Source organism: Astatotilapia calliptera, chromosome 23, assembly GCF_964374335.1.
Source record: "Astatotilapia calliptera chromosome 23, fAstCal68.1, whole genome shotgun sequence".
NCBI lineage: Eukaryota > Metazoa > Chordata > Actinopteri > Cichliformes > Cichlidae > Astatotilapia > Astatotilapia calliptera.
The window spans coordinates 5,566,190-5,586,933 of NC_137443.1; the positions used below are offsets into that span (position 1 = coordinate 5,566,190).

The 20,744-nt window shown below is 40.4% G+C and overlaps 1 protein-coding gene and 1 long non-coding RNA gene across 2 annotated transcripts; one reads left to right on the forward strand and one right to left on the reverse strand.

Annotated features, from left to right (window-relative positions):
* Nucleotides 1–22: 22 nt before the first annotated feature.
* cilp2 (cartilage intermediate layer protein 2) lies at nt 23–19,373 on the reverse strand. Its single transcript, XM_026159154.2, has 10 exons — nt 18,922–19,373; nt 12,512–12,589; nt 10,869–11,138; nt 10,516–10,698; nt 9,808–9,963; nt 9,391–9,708; nt 8,871–8,979; nt 8,054–8,211; nt 3,671–6,099; nt 23–3,579 (listed from the first exon to the last, which is right to left on the reverse strand). Exons 1-9 carry the CDS (start codon nt 18,983–18,985, stop codon nt 3,692–3,694), a joined length of 3,744 nt encoding a protein of 1,247 aa, XP_026014939.2. The 5' UTR covers nt 18,986–19,373; the 3' UTR covers nt 23–3,579; nt 3,671–3,691.
* On the forward strand, nt 11,053–14,420 carry LOC145424096 (uncharacterized). The gene is made up of 2 exons (XR_013905052.1): nt 11,053–14,067; nt 14,155–14,420. It is a non-coding gene; the product is annotated as an uncharacterized LOC145424096 (long non-coding RNA).
* Nucleotides 19,374–20,744: the final 1,371 nt, after the last annotated feature.

Genomic DNA, 20,744 nt, shown 5'->3' on the forward strand with positions numbered 1-20,744 from the left:
CAGAGGACAACATCAAACAAAATGTTTACACAAAGTCCTTTATTTACACTTGTTCGTTCGTACATTTATACCAAATTTAATACAATACACAATTTACACATAAAGACCTAATTCAGAGAGAAACAAAGCATTCAGCATCTCCATGCAATAGTTAGCATTACAGACTATTATCAAGAGCTGATTTATGTAATTCTTTTACTACTCAGGATTTCTTCCTGGGGTGCAGTGGCAAGTATGCAACTCTCTCCATGTCCTCCAGAAAGCGGTGGAAAGGTGTAAGGCTGACCGTCTTGTGAATAAATTATGATCTCCCTGAGACCCTGCTGGACTATACAGAAGAGAAAATGGATATGTCTGTTTACGCTTAAGTTTCTGATAAATTGTGGATGGTTTCTGGTGGATTCAGAGACTTGTGCTTTTCTGCAGAACAGAGGCAAACTCAGGTCAAGTATTTTGAATAGAAATCCACTCCTTAGATTCTTTTTTTTTTTTTTCGAATATCAGTTGCCACAAAAAACCTCAAATTTTGCCAGATGGATTGAAATACACTTGAAAATATCCAATTTTCTACCATTCAAGAATTCTGCAAAGCTGTAACTATACCAATAGTATGCTTTAGACATTAGTTCCCCGTTTTGGGAAAAACGCTCATTCTCCTCCTTGCCAGAGTTTGGAGATGAGAATAGTGATGATACCCTTACATCAGTGGGTTCATTAAAAAAATACAGCCAGTACCCAGCTAACTCCAAATGTCAAACAATTTATTTAGAAGTTTAAAACACAAATACATAAATCATATTCATGATTCTGACACTAAATAAAGTAAAAGGTTTGCCACTACTACTGCCAACGAGTCAAGATAAACAGTTTCTTTTAATTAAAAAAGGAATATTTTCATCTTCTTTTATCTGTTGGTTTCAGGCTCAAACTGTCTTTATTTGATTTTAAAGTATCTGGAAACTTTTTCTTGAGCGATTAAACCAAACATTGCAGAGGTTCTTTAATCTCCTTTGAAGTTCCCTAAAGACAAAGTGGCTGTTTGGAGAGCACAGCTTATTTTTCCATGCAAAGCCTTACATAATGGTTTACTCAGGCTATTATTGTTACCTTGTCCTTCAAGCTCTCCTGATAACTTCTTCTCATGAATAAGCCAATTCTCCTGTCAAAGCATTCCCTGAAGAAAATCTGCATTCTTCCATGTGCAACCACTTTCAAAGCTCAAGATTCTGTAAGTGATGGGCTATGAGGCCAAAGACCACTAATATTTTCCCTTCTCTTTTTTCTTTTTCAAACCGTACCCTGAAATGATTAAACCCATCACTAGATAATCTTGCTTCTCTTTTTTCTGATGTCTTTGGTCTAACATTTCCTTTAGTTGCTCTACATCTGTTTGGCCCCTTCAGCTGACCTCACAAACTATTGCATTTTATAGGACTTATCTCTTCCTACACCTGGATTCAATCATCATCTTTCTTACGGGGTGGAAGCTGTATCTGCTGCTGGGACATGTTTGTTTCCAACTGGACATCTGAACTGTTCGTTCACACACAGCCCACAGGCCTGTGATTAGAGAGGTCAATGATAATTCTGAAGTTTGCACAGGCTGCCAAGCTATAGATCTATGTTTGGAGTGCTGTTATGTGCTCCACATAGAAAGATTTATAAGTTTGAAATGATACCATTTACAGCATATTAAATGATAAATCTGTTGCACATCAGGACTAAAAATATAACAGCACAAATGAACTGAGAAAAAAAAGACATCTTCAAATGTTAAATGTGCAGAGAGCTCGGTAGCAATTTCAAAGGAAATATGTGTCCATAATACTCTTGTGCCCAATTTATTGCTGATTGCTTAAGTTCAATTTGGTTGTTTGTGAAAGTCAAACTGTTTTTACAGTTCTCAAGAGAATATGTAATTTATTTTCTAATTAGCAGCAGGCTTATATTTACTTGTCAGCCTCTTCTGGTTTCTCCAAGGTCCATAGTGCACCTTATTCATTTTGGGATTAGTTCAGCTCGAAGGGTTTCTCCCATGGGTCCGCAAAACCCCATACTGCAGATAAACAATAGATTTAATCACTGAGTAAACTCCATGCCTATTACTTAGTTCAGTTAAAGTAGCCAAAAACTCAATTCATGTGTCTATTTCCATATCCATATGGCGTTATAGTCTACATTTATTTGTATTGCTACTCATACTTTTACACAGCTTAATAAAAACCTGACTTGTAAACACAAGTTGTGTTTCTTCTGAATTCTCATGCTTAAGAAATCATGTTTTGTTAATTAAGAAATGACAATGGAGTTTTTTTGTCCTACTAACAAGATTGCAAACTGAAGTCAAAAAGATTATTGTAAAGTCAGCAGATTCATGCTACAAAGAATGAAAAAAAAAAAACAGTGACTCAGAGAGTCAAAGAGTTGCACAACACAACTTCAGTTATTGGCTGAAAATCACACAACTAAATCAACAACAAGATTCTTGTGCAAGGTACAAATACCTTAGCCACACAACATGCAACATGAAAAACTTATTTAATTCACCAGCAGCACTTTTCATGAACTGTTATAGTTTGAAACATGCTGAATTTTATTCATTCTCAAGTTTAATGATATTTATTGCACTTCAAGATATAAAGGCAGCTCATAAACACTTTGCCCTAGAACAAAAACAAAGTTCATTTAGACCCTGAAAGAGCTTCTTGCTGAGAATGAAAGTATTGAGGAATAGATTATTATAAGTAACACTTTGTTTGGTGATGTTCTAATGTGGAATGTGCAGAGGGGGGGAAGGAAATCATGTCATGCTTCCAAAAACAATTATCGTTATTTTGAAGCGCCAGTCTAGAGTAAGGTCCTTGCTTGTCATGACGACAGCCTCAGTCTTCCACATTTTAAGTAAGTGTGGAAGAACGTCTGTCTGAATCACAGTTGGCAATATGGTACACTAATGAAAAACACTGAGAAGCATGGCTGAAAAGATTCTCTGTTCACTGGGTGGCATGCTTCACCCCACTGTCTCTTTTGCATGTTCCTCCACTTCATGGAGAGTTTCTGAGTTTGTATAATAAGGGCTCAGTGTCTGCTTCAGACAACAAGGACCTCACGTTGGTTTCTCTCTGATCTTGAGGAAAAGCATGAGTTCAGTGGAAAGCTATGGCCAATTACCAAGTGTTTGGGGTCTACCATAGTATTTATAGTTTTTAAATTTCTGGTTTTGGGTCAAGCATCAAGATATGTCAGCAAAAACACCCACTATGGAAGTGGAATGCCACAAATTAGCTCTATAAAAGTTCCAATTTCAACCCTCAATTTAGTGTATTCATTCATAAAATGAGAGCAAAGTCAATAAAAGCTGGTCACCAAGTTACATAAAAACAAATGATACCTGTCTTTTACCGTGGATGGGAGAAATTAATATACCAAATTCTTCGAATAAACGTCAGACCTAATGAGTTTTCTAAATTGATGTCTGTCTCGGGTTTGTGATTTTCATAGTAAAGGAGGGATTCACACTCATCAGCAGACAGACAATCTTCTGAACTTGATGCCATCATATGACTCTCAACTGAAGACCTAACAATATAAAGAAAAGATTATTATAGATATATCATTTTGATGTGATTGCTAGTGTAAACACTGATCAAATTATATTATTTCAACCTACTTTTTATCACTTCTGTTGGCATTACTGAATGCGTGTAGATACTCTTCTTCTGGTGGTTGAGGTGACTCTGCGATTCTGGGTCCTACCCCGTTGCTCTGAAGGATAAGCAACTACCTGGGTGGATGATCTCCTCATCTGCAGACCATCTAACTCTCTCATGTCCCTTGCCATCTGAGACAAAGTTTGACCTGGGTTGGTCTGCAGACGCTGGAAAAGGCTTTCCCTGTTGATTTTCCTCTCTGGACAACTGAAGGTAAGTGCAACTCCAGAGTCTGACTTCATCTCTCTGGAGAAACCATCTGAGGTGCCATCGAAGCAGCGCCCAATAGCGATCTCTTTGGCCACTCTAGGGTTCTGGTCTGTGACTGTGTAGATACCATAGTTGTGTCCCAAAGGGTCAACGGGTGCTAACATGGTGAAAGCATGAGACTCATTGTTTTGAGCCACTGGTGGATGTTTAATGAGATACTCTTGTAGGAGGTTGTTGGTGTTGATCCTGCGGCAGTTACCTTGTGGAAGGATTGATATGAGGGACCTGTCCACCTCAGCTTGGTCAAATAACATGCCACTGCATTTGAACTCTACACATGCTGCTGAGGTATTGGACTCTCGCATATCCCGAGTGCTGCGAATGTCTCTAATTCCATAAAGCTGGCCCTTTGTCTCTCGGTGTGTTCCTCCCAGATTCCTTGACCTGACCATGACTTCTTTCTGTCCAAGAATTTTGATCTTGATGAAGCATGCTCTAAACTCTTGGGGGTTAGGCCACCAGGACAGGTAATCTCCTGTCCAGGTTGTCAAATCATTCTCCTCAAAGGGAACAACGTTGTATTCATACTTGTCCTTTTCTACTCTAAAAAACCTGAAATGATTAGCATCAACAGGGGCATTTTCACAAGCTATTAAATTCTGATATGGATATATTGGCCCATTGGTCTCATCAAAATTGTTTTGGTTAGGCTTTGCCAAATTGATTTTGAAGGCAGTTTTCTTTAATGCTGGATCATCATGGTCTGAACGCTGGTAGTCTATTTTATCTAGATAGGGCTGAGAGACTCCAATGATGTTTGGATTCATCTTTGGGGAGGAAGGAGCTGCCTCTAGTTCCTCCCCACCCAGCATTGCTGTGACATAAGCTGTGTAAGCATCAGGCTTCTGGGCATCACAGAAAGCTGGTAAACAGGCCCCATTAGGTCCTGTTATGACACTGTCAAAGCGGCCCCATGCCCTGGGATTAGAAGAATAACCAGGCTTGGGCTCCAAGTTTATCAAGCTAATCACGATACCCTCCAGCTGTTCAGTAGGTAGGAACTTGTCACTCATGTAGGCACGAACTTTGACATAGCAGCGTCTATTTTCAGGTACGTCTAAATTGAAAAGTCTGCGTTCTCTGATTTCCATGTTGCCTATGAGGAATGTGCGCTCCTCGCGCTTGCTCCTTCCATGACCACCAGTAGTTGTTGTGCTGTAAGAAAAGTCGCTCTCCTCTTCCCAGACTCCTGTGTCGGGATTTAAAGACCACAGTTTCATCTGGGGAATATGTTCTTGCATTTTGACGTGCTGTGTGTCAAGGAGGACTTGGACTGCGCCAGCTCCAAGTACCTCCTTGTTGGAGTCATCTCTGAAGTCTACAGAAAACATGCCATAGGTCCTTAAAGGAAGCATGTCACCTTCATCATCCACAAAGTTAAGGTCGCCAGGGGCAGCTGCTGCAGTAGTGATGTTTCTTGGGTCAATGAATGTGACACTGGCTTTGACAGTTCCTTCGTAGATTTCTCCATTGTCCTTATGAAAAGAATTAGGAGGAATAACCAACTGCCCTATGGGGTCTTCATCTTTAATTTCTCCAAGGCTAATAAAATTGGTCTCTCCTGCATTGATATCAATTGGTGTTTGTTTTCTCATCACTTTCACATCGTGGTAAATAGATCCACTTTTCTTGTCAAAGATGAACACCTTGGGCGTGTCAATAAACTTTTGACTAGGATCAACAAAATTTACAACTAATCTCTGTGTGTCAGGGGTGATTCTTAATGTGAAGCCTCCTTGGTATCCAGTGGTACCCACTCTCTCTTTACCAATGTAGATGTGCCCAAAACGCAGAGGCTCATTATTGTCAGCTGTGACTACTCGACCTCGAACCAGCACAGTTGGCTGCACACACTTCTGACAACCGCACTGTATCACAGCACGGATGGGGAGGCTGTAGCTACCACAGTCAATAATTCTGCTTTCCATATTTTTAACACCACAACAGAATCCAGCTCCATCTCTGCAGCCCATATCAAAATCTAGGGAACCAGCACATTTGTTGTGAGGACAGCGGCCAGCATTGTAGTACTTGGAGTCAGTCCCGGGTTGAACACAGTCTGTGGGTAGCCTGATGAGATGTGTTTCAGGGGTAGAATTGCATGCTGGTGCTCCTTTGTCTGTGAAATAGACAATAAATGACATTAAGCTTTTGTTCTTTCATCATCATGAAAGAAATATTGCCATAAATTTTAAGTTGACTGCTGTGTAATGTGACTTTGATGGTGTTTCGGAAGTAAATGCAGAGTTAACATATTAAAAACAGGGCAGTTCATGTTCTATTTGCTTTGCTGTATCTGCTCTTGAAAGTTTGTCAAATATACAATCTAGCATTAAAATAAAATTGCTGGTTTGAGGGTAATTGCATATTGATTTATAAGCATAATGTGGAACAGGTATAGAGAATAGTTAGAACTTGCTGGTGGAATGTATAAAAATATTTATACCTTTATTTTTCACACATGGATGCTCACATTAAAAACACAGTACACACAAACGTCCAAGGTCTGCATGACCTGAAAGTGCATTTAAGTGGCCAAGTTGGATTGTGAAATATGCATAAAATGGTAATTAGACTTCAAGCTTAAGAAAAGGTTTCTTCACCAACCATCCAATTGGGAACTGGAAAGAACGACCAATTGTTCAACAACCCACTGGCAGCATAATTAGTATGCAGGATATCATGGCTGTTTGTAGTTAAGTATCCCTGTCAAGCTCACCATCTCCCACATAAGTCAATAACTGCAAAGACATGAAGCAGTTTGATTTGTAGATTGCTGTATTGTTTTGCAAGTTTCCTTTGATCATGAATTATAAAACATATAACCTCCTGAACAGCTGTAAACATATTGTGTTATTCAAATTAAACTTCTGCATTATGTGTAAGGGGAAAAGAAACTATTGGGATGAAGGCATGTTTATCATCCCGCTCTGAGGTGCAGGTGTTGTTCTGCACACATAAAGTCTCTCCAGCCATAATGACTTTTGGAGTACAGGGATTTGTCTGTTGCCTAGAATTGATTGCTTTAGCACTGTTCCATGAAAAGCCTGTTTGTTAATCTGTGTCTTAACTAACAAGCACCTGGAGAATATAAGCTGTGTATGTGGGGTTCTCCCACATGGATGTGGAAAGACATACTTGTCTGAGTCTGAGAGAGAAAAGAAACATAATTTATTGACAATCTTGGGTTTCATCTCAACACTGGGTGTTCTGGAAAAATTGGGTTTGAGGTTTTACAGTGTCCAGAGCCCTCTCACACAATAAAGAATCCCTGTTTAGAAAGCTGTAGTTTCAACCAATGTAAACACAATAAAAATCTATTCCTCCAGGCTCTGCCAGATCGTAAGACTGATATTTTTCATTTTCCCATGTTGGTTTTTTTTTTTTTAATGAAAGATAGTTTATTAACTGACTTTCTCCTCTCTTTCAGTTGTAAGCCACTGTGGTTTTGTTTGATTCCTCTTAATGCGTAGACATGGCTCATGGATGACTTGGTTTGAGCTCAGCACTGACATTCCTCTTTAACTGTGTATTCAATCTCTGAGGCAGCTGCTCTTTATACAGTAGAGTTGCGGTTGTTTGCTTTTTGTCAGTGGTTATACTTGAACCAGTACAAGACATTGACTAAATACGTCATTGTCAAATGCACTCGGGTGGTAGCCATCCTGAGCAATAATCCCTGTGTGCCGCTTTCTATCATCATAGCAAATTATTTCTTCTCAGTCTGATGAAGATTAATTACATTTTACTAGAACTTTACTATTTTTACTTAAAGAACAACCTTGAAACAGAAAAAACACTGGTATTCAGTGCTTTGCATGCAGTACATGTAAATACACTATATAACTTTTTCCAAGGGTCACACATCTGTCATTCTCTTAGCAGGACTACATACATACTACTAGTCTGCATTTCATAAACTTGGTGCGGAGGTGGTGCATGGGCAAGGGAAAAATCTTATTGGTGCCAATCCAGATCAGCGTCTTCACTTACAAAAAACTAAATGGGGCATTAGCTCTGGCAGAGGAAGTGGTTTCTTTGTTTCTGCCATTCTTGTTTGGTGCTACACATACCAATTACAGTAAGGAAGGCGGGGGAGGACTTGATGCTTCCTGCAGGGCTGCTGGCTTTACAGTAATACTGTCCCGACTGCTCTGGCTTCAGATCTCGCAGTACAAGCTCCTCTTCATACTTGTATACCTTCCTGTCCAGCAGAGTCCCATTGTGATACCTTGATAAACAGACACAAAGAAAGAAACAGAGAGAGTGATTTGTTCTTCACTTTACTTTTTTACATTATTGTCAGCCACTAATCAGAAGGTCAGTGGTTCGATCCCAGGCTGCCTCCTGGCTGCATGCCAAATATCCTTGGGCAAGATACTAACCCCATGTTTGCCTACTGGTGGTGGTCAGAGGGCCCGGTGGCGCCAGCAGCCTCGCCTCTGTCAGTGCGCCCCAGTGCAGCTGTGGCTACAATGTAGCTTGCCATTGCCAGTGTGTGAATGTGTGTGTGAATGGGTGAATGACTGAATGTAGTGTGAAGCGCTTTCGGGTCCTTAGGGACTGAGTAAAGTGCTATACAAATGCAGGCCATTTACCATTGTGGAATGTTTATTGAACTTTAATCAGCTAAGCAATTATATTTAAAATTATATCTAAAATGTTAGCAAATATGCCACCAGTTATACTTATTTTGATGATTTATGCTAACAATGACTGTACAATGACTTTCATAGGAAGATTTATCAGATGACTTTAGCTTATAGAGCTTATGTTTTAGTTTTATAACCTGTAACTTAAAAACTATACATTTCATAAGTGTAGGAAGGACTGTAGCTATTTTTTGAGTGTTATTCTATGAGAGTGTGCCAACAATGATGTTCATCTCACCAGTAGTATTTGTCAGGTGTTGGTGATCCTGCTGCCTTGCAGCACAACAGCACCCGTCCTCCCTCGTAACGCACTTTATCCTCTGGGTGCTTCACAATGTACGGCTTTTCTGTGGAAAGCAGAAAGGAGCAAATCATCAAGACTTTACTCTGATTGTTGTGAATGGTGCCGCAGGTCATAGAGAGCTCATAAAATTCAAATATTACACTTTATTCGCCCGTCGGTCTCTGAGCTTGTGAAAAATGATTGTTGAGGGAATTGCCTTTTCGAAAGCAGCTCAAGTCTATTTTTATTTGGTTTCCATGCAACCAAGTCACTGCTCAAAGCTATGTAAAGTCTCACAATAGTCCAAACTGTTTATGTTGTAGAGCTGTCAATTTCCTGTTTTCAGTCGTCTGAGAATATGATTGAAGGATCTGTAGACTATGTGGAATAATAATAATGCTAGTCTTGTAACAATACCTATTTTAAGAACAACCCAAAATATGTAATCACTTTTCTTTCATTTATCTGCACTTACCAGCTGATCTAAGAATAGCCCGGACCCAGGACATGCCTGTGGTGTTACTGGAAGTGGACACAGTGATAGGGGCAAACTTCTCCTTCCTGATGGTGATTAAAGTTGGGCTGGAAGAGCAGATTCCTAGGAGCTTAAAGTGACCCATAGCATCTGTACGGGCACGGATGACCTTGGGATGGCTGGCTAGTGACACAAAGGCTCCTGCCACAGGGACACCGGTCACACTGTGGATATCACCATGTAGGATGTGGCCTTTGCACACGCAGTGACTGCAGTCTTCACTGGGATGGCCTTCAGTGCACACATACTGGCATTTGGCTTTTGTAAAGAAAGCGTTGAGATGTTAGCAGATACTGATCAAGACACCAAAGTAAAGAAATGCCTCACTACAGCTAAATGCAGTGTGGCTTTGCATACCTGGGCATGGAGTCTTTCCACATTTCTGGATTTCAACAGGCCGTCCCACACACTGCACTGTCGCTGAAGTCCTTACGCAAGTCCTTCTCCTAATCCTGCGACCTCCACCACAGGTCACTGAACATGACCCCCAGGGACCCCATGGACTCCATTTAGCTACAAAAAGACACAACGGAAGGGAGTTTCAGTGAATCATTCTATCAAATGGATTGTTAACTCCCTTGTGCTGACTATAGGATTTCTAAAGGATTTAGCTGCATTTAGAACTTTACTGAAACAGCTTCAATCAATAAGACTGTTGCTATTAATGGAAAACATAAATTAATGATACAGAAAATATACTGTGAATAAATGGAATTTTCCATTTTATAGCTGAAGGAAATGTCCGTAAATGGTACAGAGAGTATACTATAAATCTACAGAATTTTCCGTTTTATCATTTACAGAAAAGTCCGTCAAACTTCCGTAAAAAAATCAGAAAATGTACTGGCAGAAAATTACCAGGACATTTTCCGTTTTTCTACTGAATTTTTTTTACAGTGTACTGAATGGTTTAAAAGGAATGTTTTGGGGAATTCACCAATAAAAAGGGACATTATGAATCACTTTGTTGATTAAAATAGTTTATGTGTAGTTCAAAGACCATATTCTCTACACTAGCTTAGGGTCCTGTCCGAAATTTGGTGGTGATTGATATTTGGCTGTTACCTGTACATGGTGGGGTGGTGCACTCTCTTCTCTCTGATTGGTGCCCCTGACATGCTGGCACCAACAGCAGAGGCATGGGCTGTGCGCTCACACATTTCCTTCGGCGGACTTGGACACCCACGTCATTACAAACTGTGGTTGAACAGGGGCCCCACTCACTCCATTCAGTCCAATAGCTCTGCACTAAAAACATATTACAGAGGACAGAGGGACATTCTAATCTTGAAAGATGTAGCTATGCACCAATGTTTACAATGTTTAATATTTGTTTAGTTTTTGTAGTGTTTTGGCTAAATATTCATTTCTGTGAAGAAAAAGCTTCCACAGCCCTGGGCTGCTGTAATCGGCTCTACCTGGGGGGCACTGGAAGCGAACATGGTAGTTAGAACAAACGCGACCATGTGGCTGTTCCTTGTTGATGCACCAGAATCCCTTCTCCAGACTTGAATGAACCACTTCCCCAGTTTCTGCCGCTGCCACCCAGTCTGTAGTACGAGCCTCCATGGCTGTAGGCCGTGCACAAACTCTCTCTCTGTAATAGAAACGAATTGCCTCCAGGCGCTCATAGTCTCCATTTCCCCCAGGATGGTCAATGTTGAACCAAGATGTCCATTCAGTCACGCCTGGAGGCGCATGAAGGGAAGACGTGGATGAAAACCACAAAGATAGAACATTAGAAAAAACTAATAATTGTGGTGTGGAGGTTGGAGCTAGTTTTACATGGGGGGAGACTGTTAAGAATTAAGAAAGACTTGAACAGCAGGGATGGGTTACAAGCTTTCAGGGGTCTGCAACTATCATCTGAAACTGACTTCATATACTCCAGGGAGCTTTGTATTGTTGAGGATCTTTCCATGCCCCCTGGCTTGAGTCATGAGGCATTCTGTTTAATTTTCCATCTGTGGCATGTTCTGAAACCTGAACAATTTCCTACTGAGAAACATGAGGAATTACAAATAAAAGGAACCGATTAGCCTCATGTGATAGATTGTTTTCCTTTTAAAGTAAAGCACTGCTTTACTCCCAAACAATAATGTCCACCAAGAATTGATTATGTGTTACAGACAGCTGTTTCTGTATAGTTAAAAAAATGTTGTTTATTGAAATGCTCCTAATTGTATTAATGTTGTGGTTTAAAGCTGTTCACATCACGGAAAGCTGACTGAGGCAAACGATCCTCCCAGCTATGCTAACAGTGAATGATTAGAAAGCAGATTAGTCATACATCTTTTGTACAGAAATGTCTTTTAGTGTTACACCTCTATCTGTTCTTAATAACTGCTGAAAAAACTGTGATATGAGCTGCAAGATAACCTCATCCACATAAGCAATTATAGTTTTAAAAACTCCCACTCTTTGTTTTACTTCACTGATCAGAAACACAGTTTCCATAACAACAGGCCTTTAGTGGAACAAACAGGAATTATTATGGTGCACGAAGTGATTTTTATTTAGCTTTGGGTCCAGACTTGAGCCCTGTCTTTATTTGCTTCTATTATTCCATTGAATAAAGTATCTGTAATTAAGTATTTTTGTAATTAACTATTATTACTACTGTAGCCAAGGATGTCTAGACAGCATCGCTGGATGACTTAGACAAAGTTAAAAGGACCATCTTTTTTCTATTATTTCCAAGCAGATGTGTTCTTAAAAGCAATGGACACCATACAAAGACAAAACACACTGCGTCTAAAATTATGTCTCGGCCTCATGCCTTGGAGTTTAAAGTTTTCTGAGTTACGAGTCTGCAAAGGAGTAAAATCTCTGAGGTAACATCTTTATTGGGTGCTAAAGGATTTACCTTGAGTCTTTAAAGTTTTAGTCACAGCCATTAGTAAGGCTGCTAAATCAGCAAGTCAAATAGCAATAACGAGCGTACTGATAGTTTTATAATACTGGCCAGGATCTGCCTGCACTTTTGCTTTCAGCTGATATTTAAATTCTGGCGGTTTGAAAATGTCTGCCAAAGAATTAGCTCTCAATCTCCCGCCGGTACCTGTTGTCTGTGAGTCAGCGTACATGTTGAAGGCCACTCTCCGTCTCTTGTCTGAATGACTCTCAGTTCTCAGTGATTCTGCGTACACAAGAAAACAGCTGGTTATAGACCGAGCTTACACTTTTTGTCCTTGAGAAACTTTAAGAAGAAAGAAAAGAAATTCTAGAAGTCATGTGTTGGAGATGAGAGTGTGTTACCTTTTTGAAAATATCTATACTTGTGCTTGCTTAAACTACACTATTGATAAAATCAAGTTTTCAATGTGTGTGCGTTTTGAACAGCTGCTGAGATTTACTCCAATTTTGTATGGACACGTGCACGTTTTGCTCTTTCTTCGAGGCAAGGAGACTTTCTGCTTAAATAACAACAAACTGAAGATTTATTCCCTTTTCTTTCTCTCAGATGTAAGCTTTCATCTATCCATCACTTTTCTTTTTTCCTATATTTCCCCTTTCACTCCTCTCTGTCTTCTCTTTTATCATAGCTGCTCTTCAGCAGCGGCACTCTCTAATCCCTCTCTAATCTCCCCCAGAAATCTTTGTCATGCATCTTCTCATTCTTCAGTCCTTCTTGCCCTCCTCTGTCCTCCCTTCTCCTCTTGATCCATCAATAAGCACCTACTGTTGAGGATGTTAATGAACCTTCAGTTGAGAAAATCTGAACCTGCAGAGTCATCTGATATTCTGTGCAGAAGCTTTCTGTTCACCTCTTTCTCTTACTCAAACACATGCAGCAATTTCATGCAAATTGGTTTTATTTGAAGGACATATGACTGCAAAATATGTATTGAACACAAACTGCATGCCTACATCACTAAATAAGTCTTACATCATCTTCTTTTAAGCGCGTGTGTTCATACACACAGCAGTAGATGTAAGAAGTAAGCAAATACTAACCTTTTAGAAAAAGAACGATATTAAAGCTGGCATTCATGTAATTTTTTTCCCTTTGATTTATTAAGCATGCACCGTACATTTTCACGCATGCTTTGATGTGCAATGATTCATTTTCCTGCGGCACAATTTTTTTTATGTTTTGAAAAGCGTCAGTTGTTTGCTTGACATTTCTCCTTTCGCTAGAAACTCTGGGAAGAAATGTGAAATGTGGCCATGCGGAAAAAATAAATGTCAGTCTGTGACAGAAACAAAAAGTGGCTTATGTCACTTTAGTGTGCGTGTGTAATATGTGCAAGTGCTTAGAACTGTGGGAGAGACGCTGCTGAGTTTACGAGCAGAGACGCCCAGCACAGAGACCGGTATCGATCCCAGTCCCCGCTGGTTTTACAGCTCACTTCAAGTCTTTCGTTTCATGCCAGCACATTTCTTTTCAAGCCCTGATGGCTTTTGATAGATTTACCAAAAGAAGGATAACAGTTCAGCAGGACAAACATCAACTTCACATTTTAAGGTAACGTAGACAGTCAGCTGACCTTCATGGTTGTTGATTTTTTTATGCCCTTGGCTTTAAAAACCATTGATATTTTTCCAGATCAGCTTTGTCTCTCTGATACCCTGGAATGACTTATAAACAGAAGCAAATGCTTTCACACTGATCTGGTGACCAGATGTGGCTCTTCCTGCAGATTTAGTTTAGTAAATCAGTTCAAATAGTTTTTTCACAATTTTTTTTTGTCTCCCGAGCAGGCAAAGCACAGTTTTTCTCAGTGACAATGATGTTCACAAATCATCAACACATCCCAGAAACAACATCAGAGATCTCTGTCCAGAAGTCCTGGGAACAACTAAGATACTGCGCAGGACCCTCAAGCTCCCAGGCCTCTGGTACAGGACCCGAGCTTGAAGGATAGACCGCCCGCAGGGGCAAGAGGGGATTTTTTTTTGTTCATTTTTTATGTGTGTCTGTGTGCACAAAGAAGCCTTTTCTTTCTTTTATTAAAAATGAATTAAAACTCCTGTGGCTAATTAATAATGCTCCCCATCCTGAAGCGCATGTTATTTCCAAGAAGTTCCAAAACACTATTTCGGCTCCTGTTACATAACATTTTTCTTTCCTTTTCACACCAGAGCAAAGGGAATTCACAGCAGAACCGCAGGATTATCATTTCAAGATGTCTGATAATGATGAAAATGAAATGGCAAACAATTCTGTGGATTATAGGGTGACTAATGGTTTTAGAAAGCAGACAGAGGAAACCCAGATTAGCTACAGAAGAAGGCAAATGTTGGGGTAGTGACCTTAGTAATGGCTGGGATGAAGTGGCTTGGCTCCCACAGCGCACTCAAAGCTTATTGTGCTTCTGAGGGACATGTTAACACATTATGAATTTTAAATGCTAGGGGATTTTATGGGGGCACTGCTTCATGCGGCTGGTATGTGAGCGAATTTACCTCATCAAGAGGCAAGTAACACACGTTTTTCAAGCCAACGGGACCAAAGTTAGAACTTATTATTTCCTTTTTAAGCTTTAGGAAAATACACCCTAAAGGGACTGACTGGTGCACTATACCTTGTTCATGGGTTTGGGGTTTTTTTGTGAACAGAAATGTCTTTACGCTTTGACTTTTTGCAGCTGCTGTTACACAACCCAAACGTTGTGTATGTTGCTTCTGATTTTCTGATTTAACGGCCCATTTGGCGCTTGTCAAATCACCGCTGAACAATAAACTTCTTTTATGACATGACATGTTGTGGTTTAGCTTTGTTTAGATCGCATGGTTAAGTTTAGGAAATAGATGCAGTTTGGTGGAAACGTGAGGCTGTCCTGTTAGAAACAACTACGTTAGTCATTTCAAAATGAAATATGTTTACATTCAAGTGCCAGCAGTTTTAGCCATGCTCAACATCATAAACCTTGGACAAACCTTGGACAAGGTAACAAGATAGCTGCACTGGTGCGTTCGAAGAGATCTGCATCCTTTTCCACATATAGCAACATGGTAAGTTCCTGAATACCAAGCAATGTCACTTATATGTCTGAAACATAGCTACTGGATTACTTTTCATCCACCGCTGCATTCATTGTCCTCTTTATCCGCCATAGGTCTGTTGTGACAACTGCAAGTCTTATTTTAGAGAACTAGCTTTGGGTTCAATGATTTACGTCACAGTGGTTCATTCTGAAATACAGCTGGTTCACTTACAGCCTGGCTGCACAAAGGCAAATCCACTAAGCCCTGGTGCCTTTGTGAAGGACAGCCTTGCTCTCCTTCACTTTCTGAGTGAGAAATTTCTACCTTAGCCAAAATCTAATAAAAAAGCTGCTGAAGAGTGGAACTGTGGAGAAAATGGAGGACCTTATGAAGTTTCACCCAACACGATTTCACTCATATTAGGGAGGTATGGTTGTGCCAGATGCAGGCTGGCAGACAGATGAGGCTAAGTAAAAGGTCTGGATCCTGTTTATTTATAATATTCCAGATCCCTACAAGAAGGAAAAGATGTGAAAACACCAGCTTCCTTCCTCGTGTTACATAACCTACTAGACAAAGCACAGCTCGCTCAAAGAATGGGGTTATGCTTTATTTGTTGATGTCGCTCGTGCTCGGGCTCAGGAGTGTGTGTGACAGCTGCCACAGGAGTCCTCTGTTAATAACAGAGGCATTCCATCCATGAACTGTGTATGCATTGTGTGTGGGGGCCTGTGTATGTGATGATCCGTTTGCCATGTCATCTGGAAGTTGTTTATGCGTTTGGCTAGCTCCTTAACTGAGGTGTGTGTGGTTTCAGAAAAGTCTGCTCTTTCTCTCAGTGCCTATCTCTCTCTCTTTACCCCAAAGTTTCTTCTTCTTCCCAAAAGGCTCTCAAAACTTATAAACATCTGTAGCTCCTTAAAATCAGCAGTTTTGTCCGTGACATTAACTAATGGTGGAAACCAACCACATGATTTAAGGATTTACAAAAGTATAACAGATGATTTGTGTATTTAAAGGAGGATATTTGTGGAACACCGCATTGTTTCCTTGATACTATTAAAAAACGTTAGTCAGTGTTGAATTTCTCAAGAAAAAATATCTGGAGGTTGAACTTCCCCACCTGTGCACAGGTACTGAGCCAGAAGCTGAAAATGTAAAGCAGCTGATTACTCCTGCAACAAATAATTTCTTGGCATCTCTTCTTGTGTCTGTACACATGAGTAGAAAAGAAAAGCAATGAAAGATGTGATTGTGGCTTGCAGCATGTCACTAATGGGAGTTTGCGCCTTTTCGTTTGATCCTATGTAATCTCTGCGTCAGTCATTAAAGTCAGCTGGCCAGACAGCTCTGTGCTTTATAGCAGACAGTGGTCAGCATCTGGAGAACTACCCCTCCGTCTGACTAACAGCCCTCCAGCTACTCACCAACTATTTTGGCTTTGCCTGAAAATTATGCAGAGAAGAGAAGAGAAGAGAAGAGAAGAGAAGAGAAGAGAAGAGAAGAGAAGAGAAGAGAAGAGAAGAGAAGAGAAGAGAAGAGAAGAGAAGAGAAGAGAAGAGAAGAGAAAGATTTAGACCCAACGGTGGTAATACCACTGTTTTCCCCTCTAAGTTGGGCATTCAGCAGCAGCTGCCAACTTTAAATAGAAAAACAGCTTGTAAACCTCTAAGCTCTAAGGTGTGTGGAGAGGGTGACTGAGAAACAAGGCAAGGAGAGAATGTTTGGAGGAGGGAGTGTGATTGAGGGAGAGATAGAAGGGAGAAAGGTGGGGAAAGTATTTGTGGGGAAATACCTGAGGGAGACAGATTAGAAACAAAAGGCGAGCAGATGAAGACGAGCGGACAGATGGAGACACGCAGTCGTTACTTTAGCAGTGGATTGAATGCAGTTATGAGGGCTGAACTGGTCATCAAAAGTGAAAAGGAAAGAGTGAAATGCTGGCTAGTGTGACGGTGGAAAAAAAAAGAAGGCAGTAAAGTAATTTTACCTGTTCTCCTATTCCTCTTTTTTATTCCATTTTGTCATTAAGCCGAGCACAAACCAAGCAGGTGGAAAAGTGGGCCACTGGGTTTGTGATTATTGCACCTTGTTTCCAAGGTGACTGCGTTTATATCTTTAGGGACTGCTCCCAATGTTAGAGGGTGAAATAAGGACAAAAATGCACCACCTTACTGCAAGATGTGGATGTACTGCTAAAGGAGCGTGGCATGAGGCGTTAAACTTTTAAGGTTGGAGTGTTCTGTTCAATCAGAGTCAGCATGAATCACCATTTATACATACACTTTCACTGGTCTCTAATCTTTTTATATATACTCATCAGTGAATGGCACAAAGACATTTACAGTTCAGAGGCTTCAGAGCCCAACAAGACATGGAGACTATTAAGGTGTATTCACACTCATTTGCTTTTATGAACTGCCAGCTCCTTCACTTTGGAAAAAAGAGAGAAAAACCTAATGTGAAGCAGCTGTAAGGCGAACAGAAAGTGACAGCTCTGGAAAAAGTGCTGCTACTGGTGTCATTCAGGAAGAATGGCAAACTTTCAGTGGACGATAAGAGTGAAGTTTGCTGGGAAGAACTTCTAATCTCATCTGGAAGAAACTGTGTTGTGCTAATGTCTGCAGATAACCAACACTTAACCAGCATTAAAAACCGGGAGCTACATTAGAAAAATAGTGCAAAAAAAGCTATAATTTCAAACTGGATCTTGGTCAAGTAATAAAAGCTGGACACAATTTTCATAAAGCAGGCCTTCCGTTTGCTGATAGTGGCGGCTACAGTGAAATTGTTGTTGTTTTGTGATTAAACGAGACTGCAGGGACAGTTTTCACGACCTCTTCTCCTTAACATCCCACTCCATCTCCATCCAACTCCTTTGTGTTATTAAAAGTGCAGGAGAAACATGCATATGGCTTTAGATTCGAGATTTCAAGATAAAGAGGTAATAAGGCAGTCTTATCGCACGTTTCCATCGCTTCAAAGGATGTTACTTTGACTTAGTTTTACATTGCCAGAGACTTATTATCCCCGTAAAAAGTATTTCTACTTTCCTAAACCTAACCTCAAACCACATCTTCTTTCACAACATTTTGTGATTTACAATACGGACTTTATGACTTCACATCCCCAGAAGGGAGTAGGCTGACTTTGAACACAGATTAATGTCCCAACAATGTAAGTAATCCAAGTACACGGACACTAATCATGCACTACTCTTATCATATGAGCTCATCTTCAGACATTTGTCTAAATTCTTTCAACATCCCGCTCTGACATCCTTAGGGAAATGCCGTCAACTTGGGAAACTCTACAGTTACTGTCAGTTGTGCGGCACATGTGTTAATACTCATAAACTGGCCCTCTTTCTTGTGTGATTATGAAATGAAAACTGAAAATTGCTCAAGGTTCATTTTCAACATTTGCAGTTTCAGGAGCATCATTTTGTTGGCAAATCTGTAGTTACAACAATTTCTTGGGATTGTGTCATTCTGACATGATAATAATATATTAGCAGTTCAATCATCAATCTTCACCTACCTTGGCTCAGAGCCACCGAGGCCAGGAAAGACAGCAGCAGCGCCACTTTATTTAATCCCAACATTGTGCTGGCGATTCTCTACAGCATCGATACGAACTAATTCAGCTCTCAGCTGAGCGTAGCTACTTCAGGTCCTCAGGTGTGACTGAGGCTGTTGTTTGGACAAACTCTTGCCTCTGCTCCTTCGTGTGAGTTGAGTTGCTGAGCTGGAGACAGGAGCTCAGCCGTTTTTAAAAGAAGGGGCATCGGGACTGCACACCAATCCAGCCCCTCTCTTCTCACCATTGGCCAGTGAAATGCAACATCTGGGTCCCCCGTATCATGGTCCAAAAAAAGGTAAGGGTATGGTGGGGGAAGAGAGGGGAAGGAGCACACACACACGCAAGGAAAGAGAAGGCAAATGTGTACATGTGCCTGTGGTTACTGAAAGTAAAAGGGTGCTTTCCTGTTCTTCTTAGCTTTTTTTTCACTATTTGTGGCTTATTTAAAGCATTACTTGCATTTGTTTAACTCAAGAGTTACATTGATTTGTAACCCCCCTCCACCCTATTGCACCAGCGAATACATATTTAGCAACACAACAGGTGTGTGGCTTCACGTGTGTGTTTCCATCTTTAAATCTCTATTCTAGTTTCTACGTGTGTCTTGTCAAGCAAAGAATTTTAGAACTTTAATTCCGGATGATTGAAAAATCTATTTTTATTTTTTCTCTTGCTTTTTTTAAAAGGCATTTAAAATATGAACGTCTAGCTGACACAATACATTTCCTTGTGATTTGCAATAATAATTCAAGACTGTGTTTATAAACAAGAGATGACAGTTATAATCATCTTCTGTAAATTGTCATGTCCTTCGCTGGCCCCCCTCCCAATCTGTGTTACCTTTGTCTTACCAGCAGACACGGGACAGTGCCAGATGCTGCTCTCCCTCGGGTTCAACTTCTGGTTCAGTTTTGTAACTCTTTAGCAGTTGCTGATTGCTGGGTGATGCACTGCCAAAGAGTGGAAGTGGCGTCATATGGCATGCCATTCAGGAAAGTCCTCAGAGCGCAGACACGAGACATGCTTATGAGGTGCAATGTACTTGGACTCGTTTACAGGATGTGAAGTGTTTTATTTAGTAAAGATCCTCGTAAAAGCAATGGAAATTAAATACACTAATTAGGCTGAACTGTTTAAACATCCCACTGGGTTAAAACTTTTAAAAAGGTGTTAAAAAGTCTCCAGAGTCCCCGTCTGCATCTTGATAAGGACTAAAGCTAAGTTCGGTTAATTGGCTGAAAAGTAATGAGATTTATGTTTAGGTTCAATTCTGAAACCTAGAAAAATGTGCTTTTACTACTAATCTTATTATCAGTTACTTTTCACATTAAGAGTTTCCTGTTAAAATGATACAAAATACAATGCACTCCTAAAGAAAGCACCAGTGTTTCCTGAACCTCCTAACTGCACCAGCCACCCACCTTCACCCTTAGCTCCCTGGCAAATGAAACTGGCTAAAAGGATCGTAAGGTTTCATATGTCAGATGAGCTGTTAGCAGCTCCACCAAACAAACAAGTCCACAGAATAAATACAGATTTGTGTATCAGAACTTTGTTTTTCCTTCTTTCCTCTCTCATTAATCATCCAGTGGCCCCCCACATTTTTCTTGTGACCTGTTAGACAGGCCTGCCCCCTGGGCTGGCAACCAGTGGAGTACCAGCACCAGCTCCATCTCAGACAGCTGAAGTATGAAATACTTCTTAATGAGGTAAAGACTCATTTTCCACCATTGCATGTGGATTACAGTTCAACAAGACAATATTTAGGAAATAGATTCCCA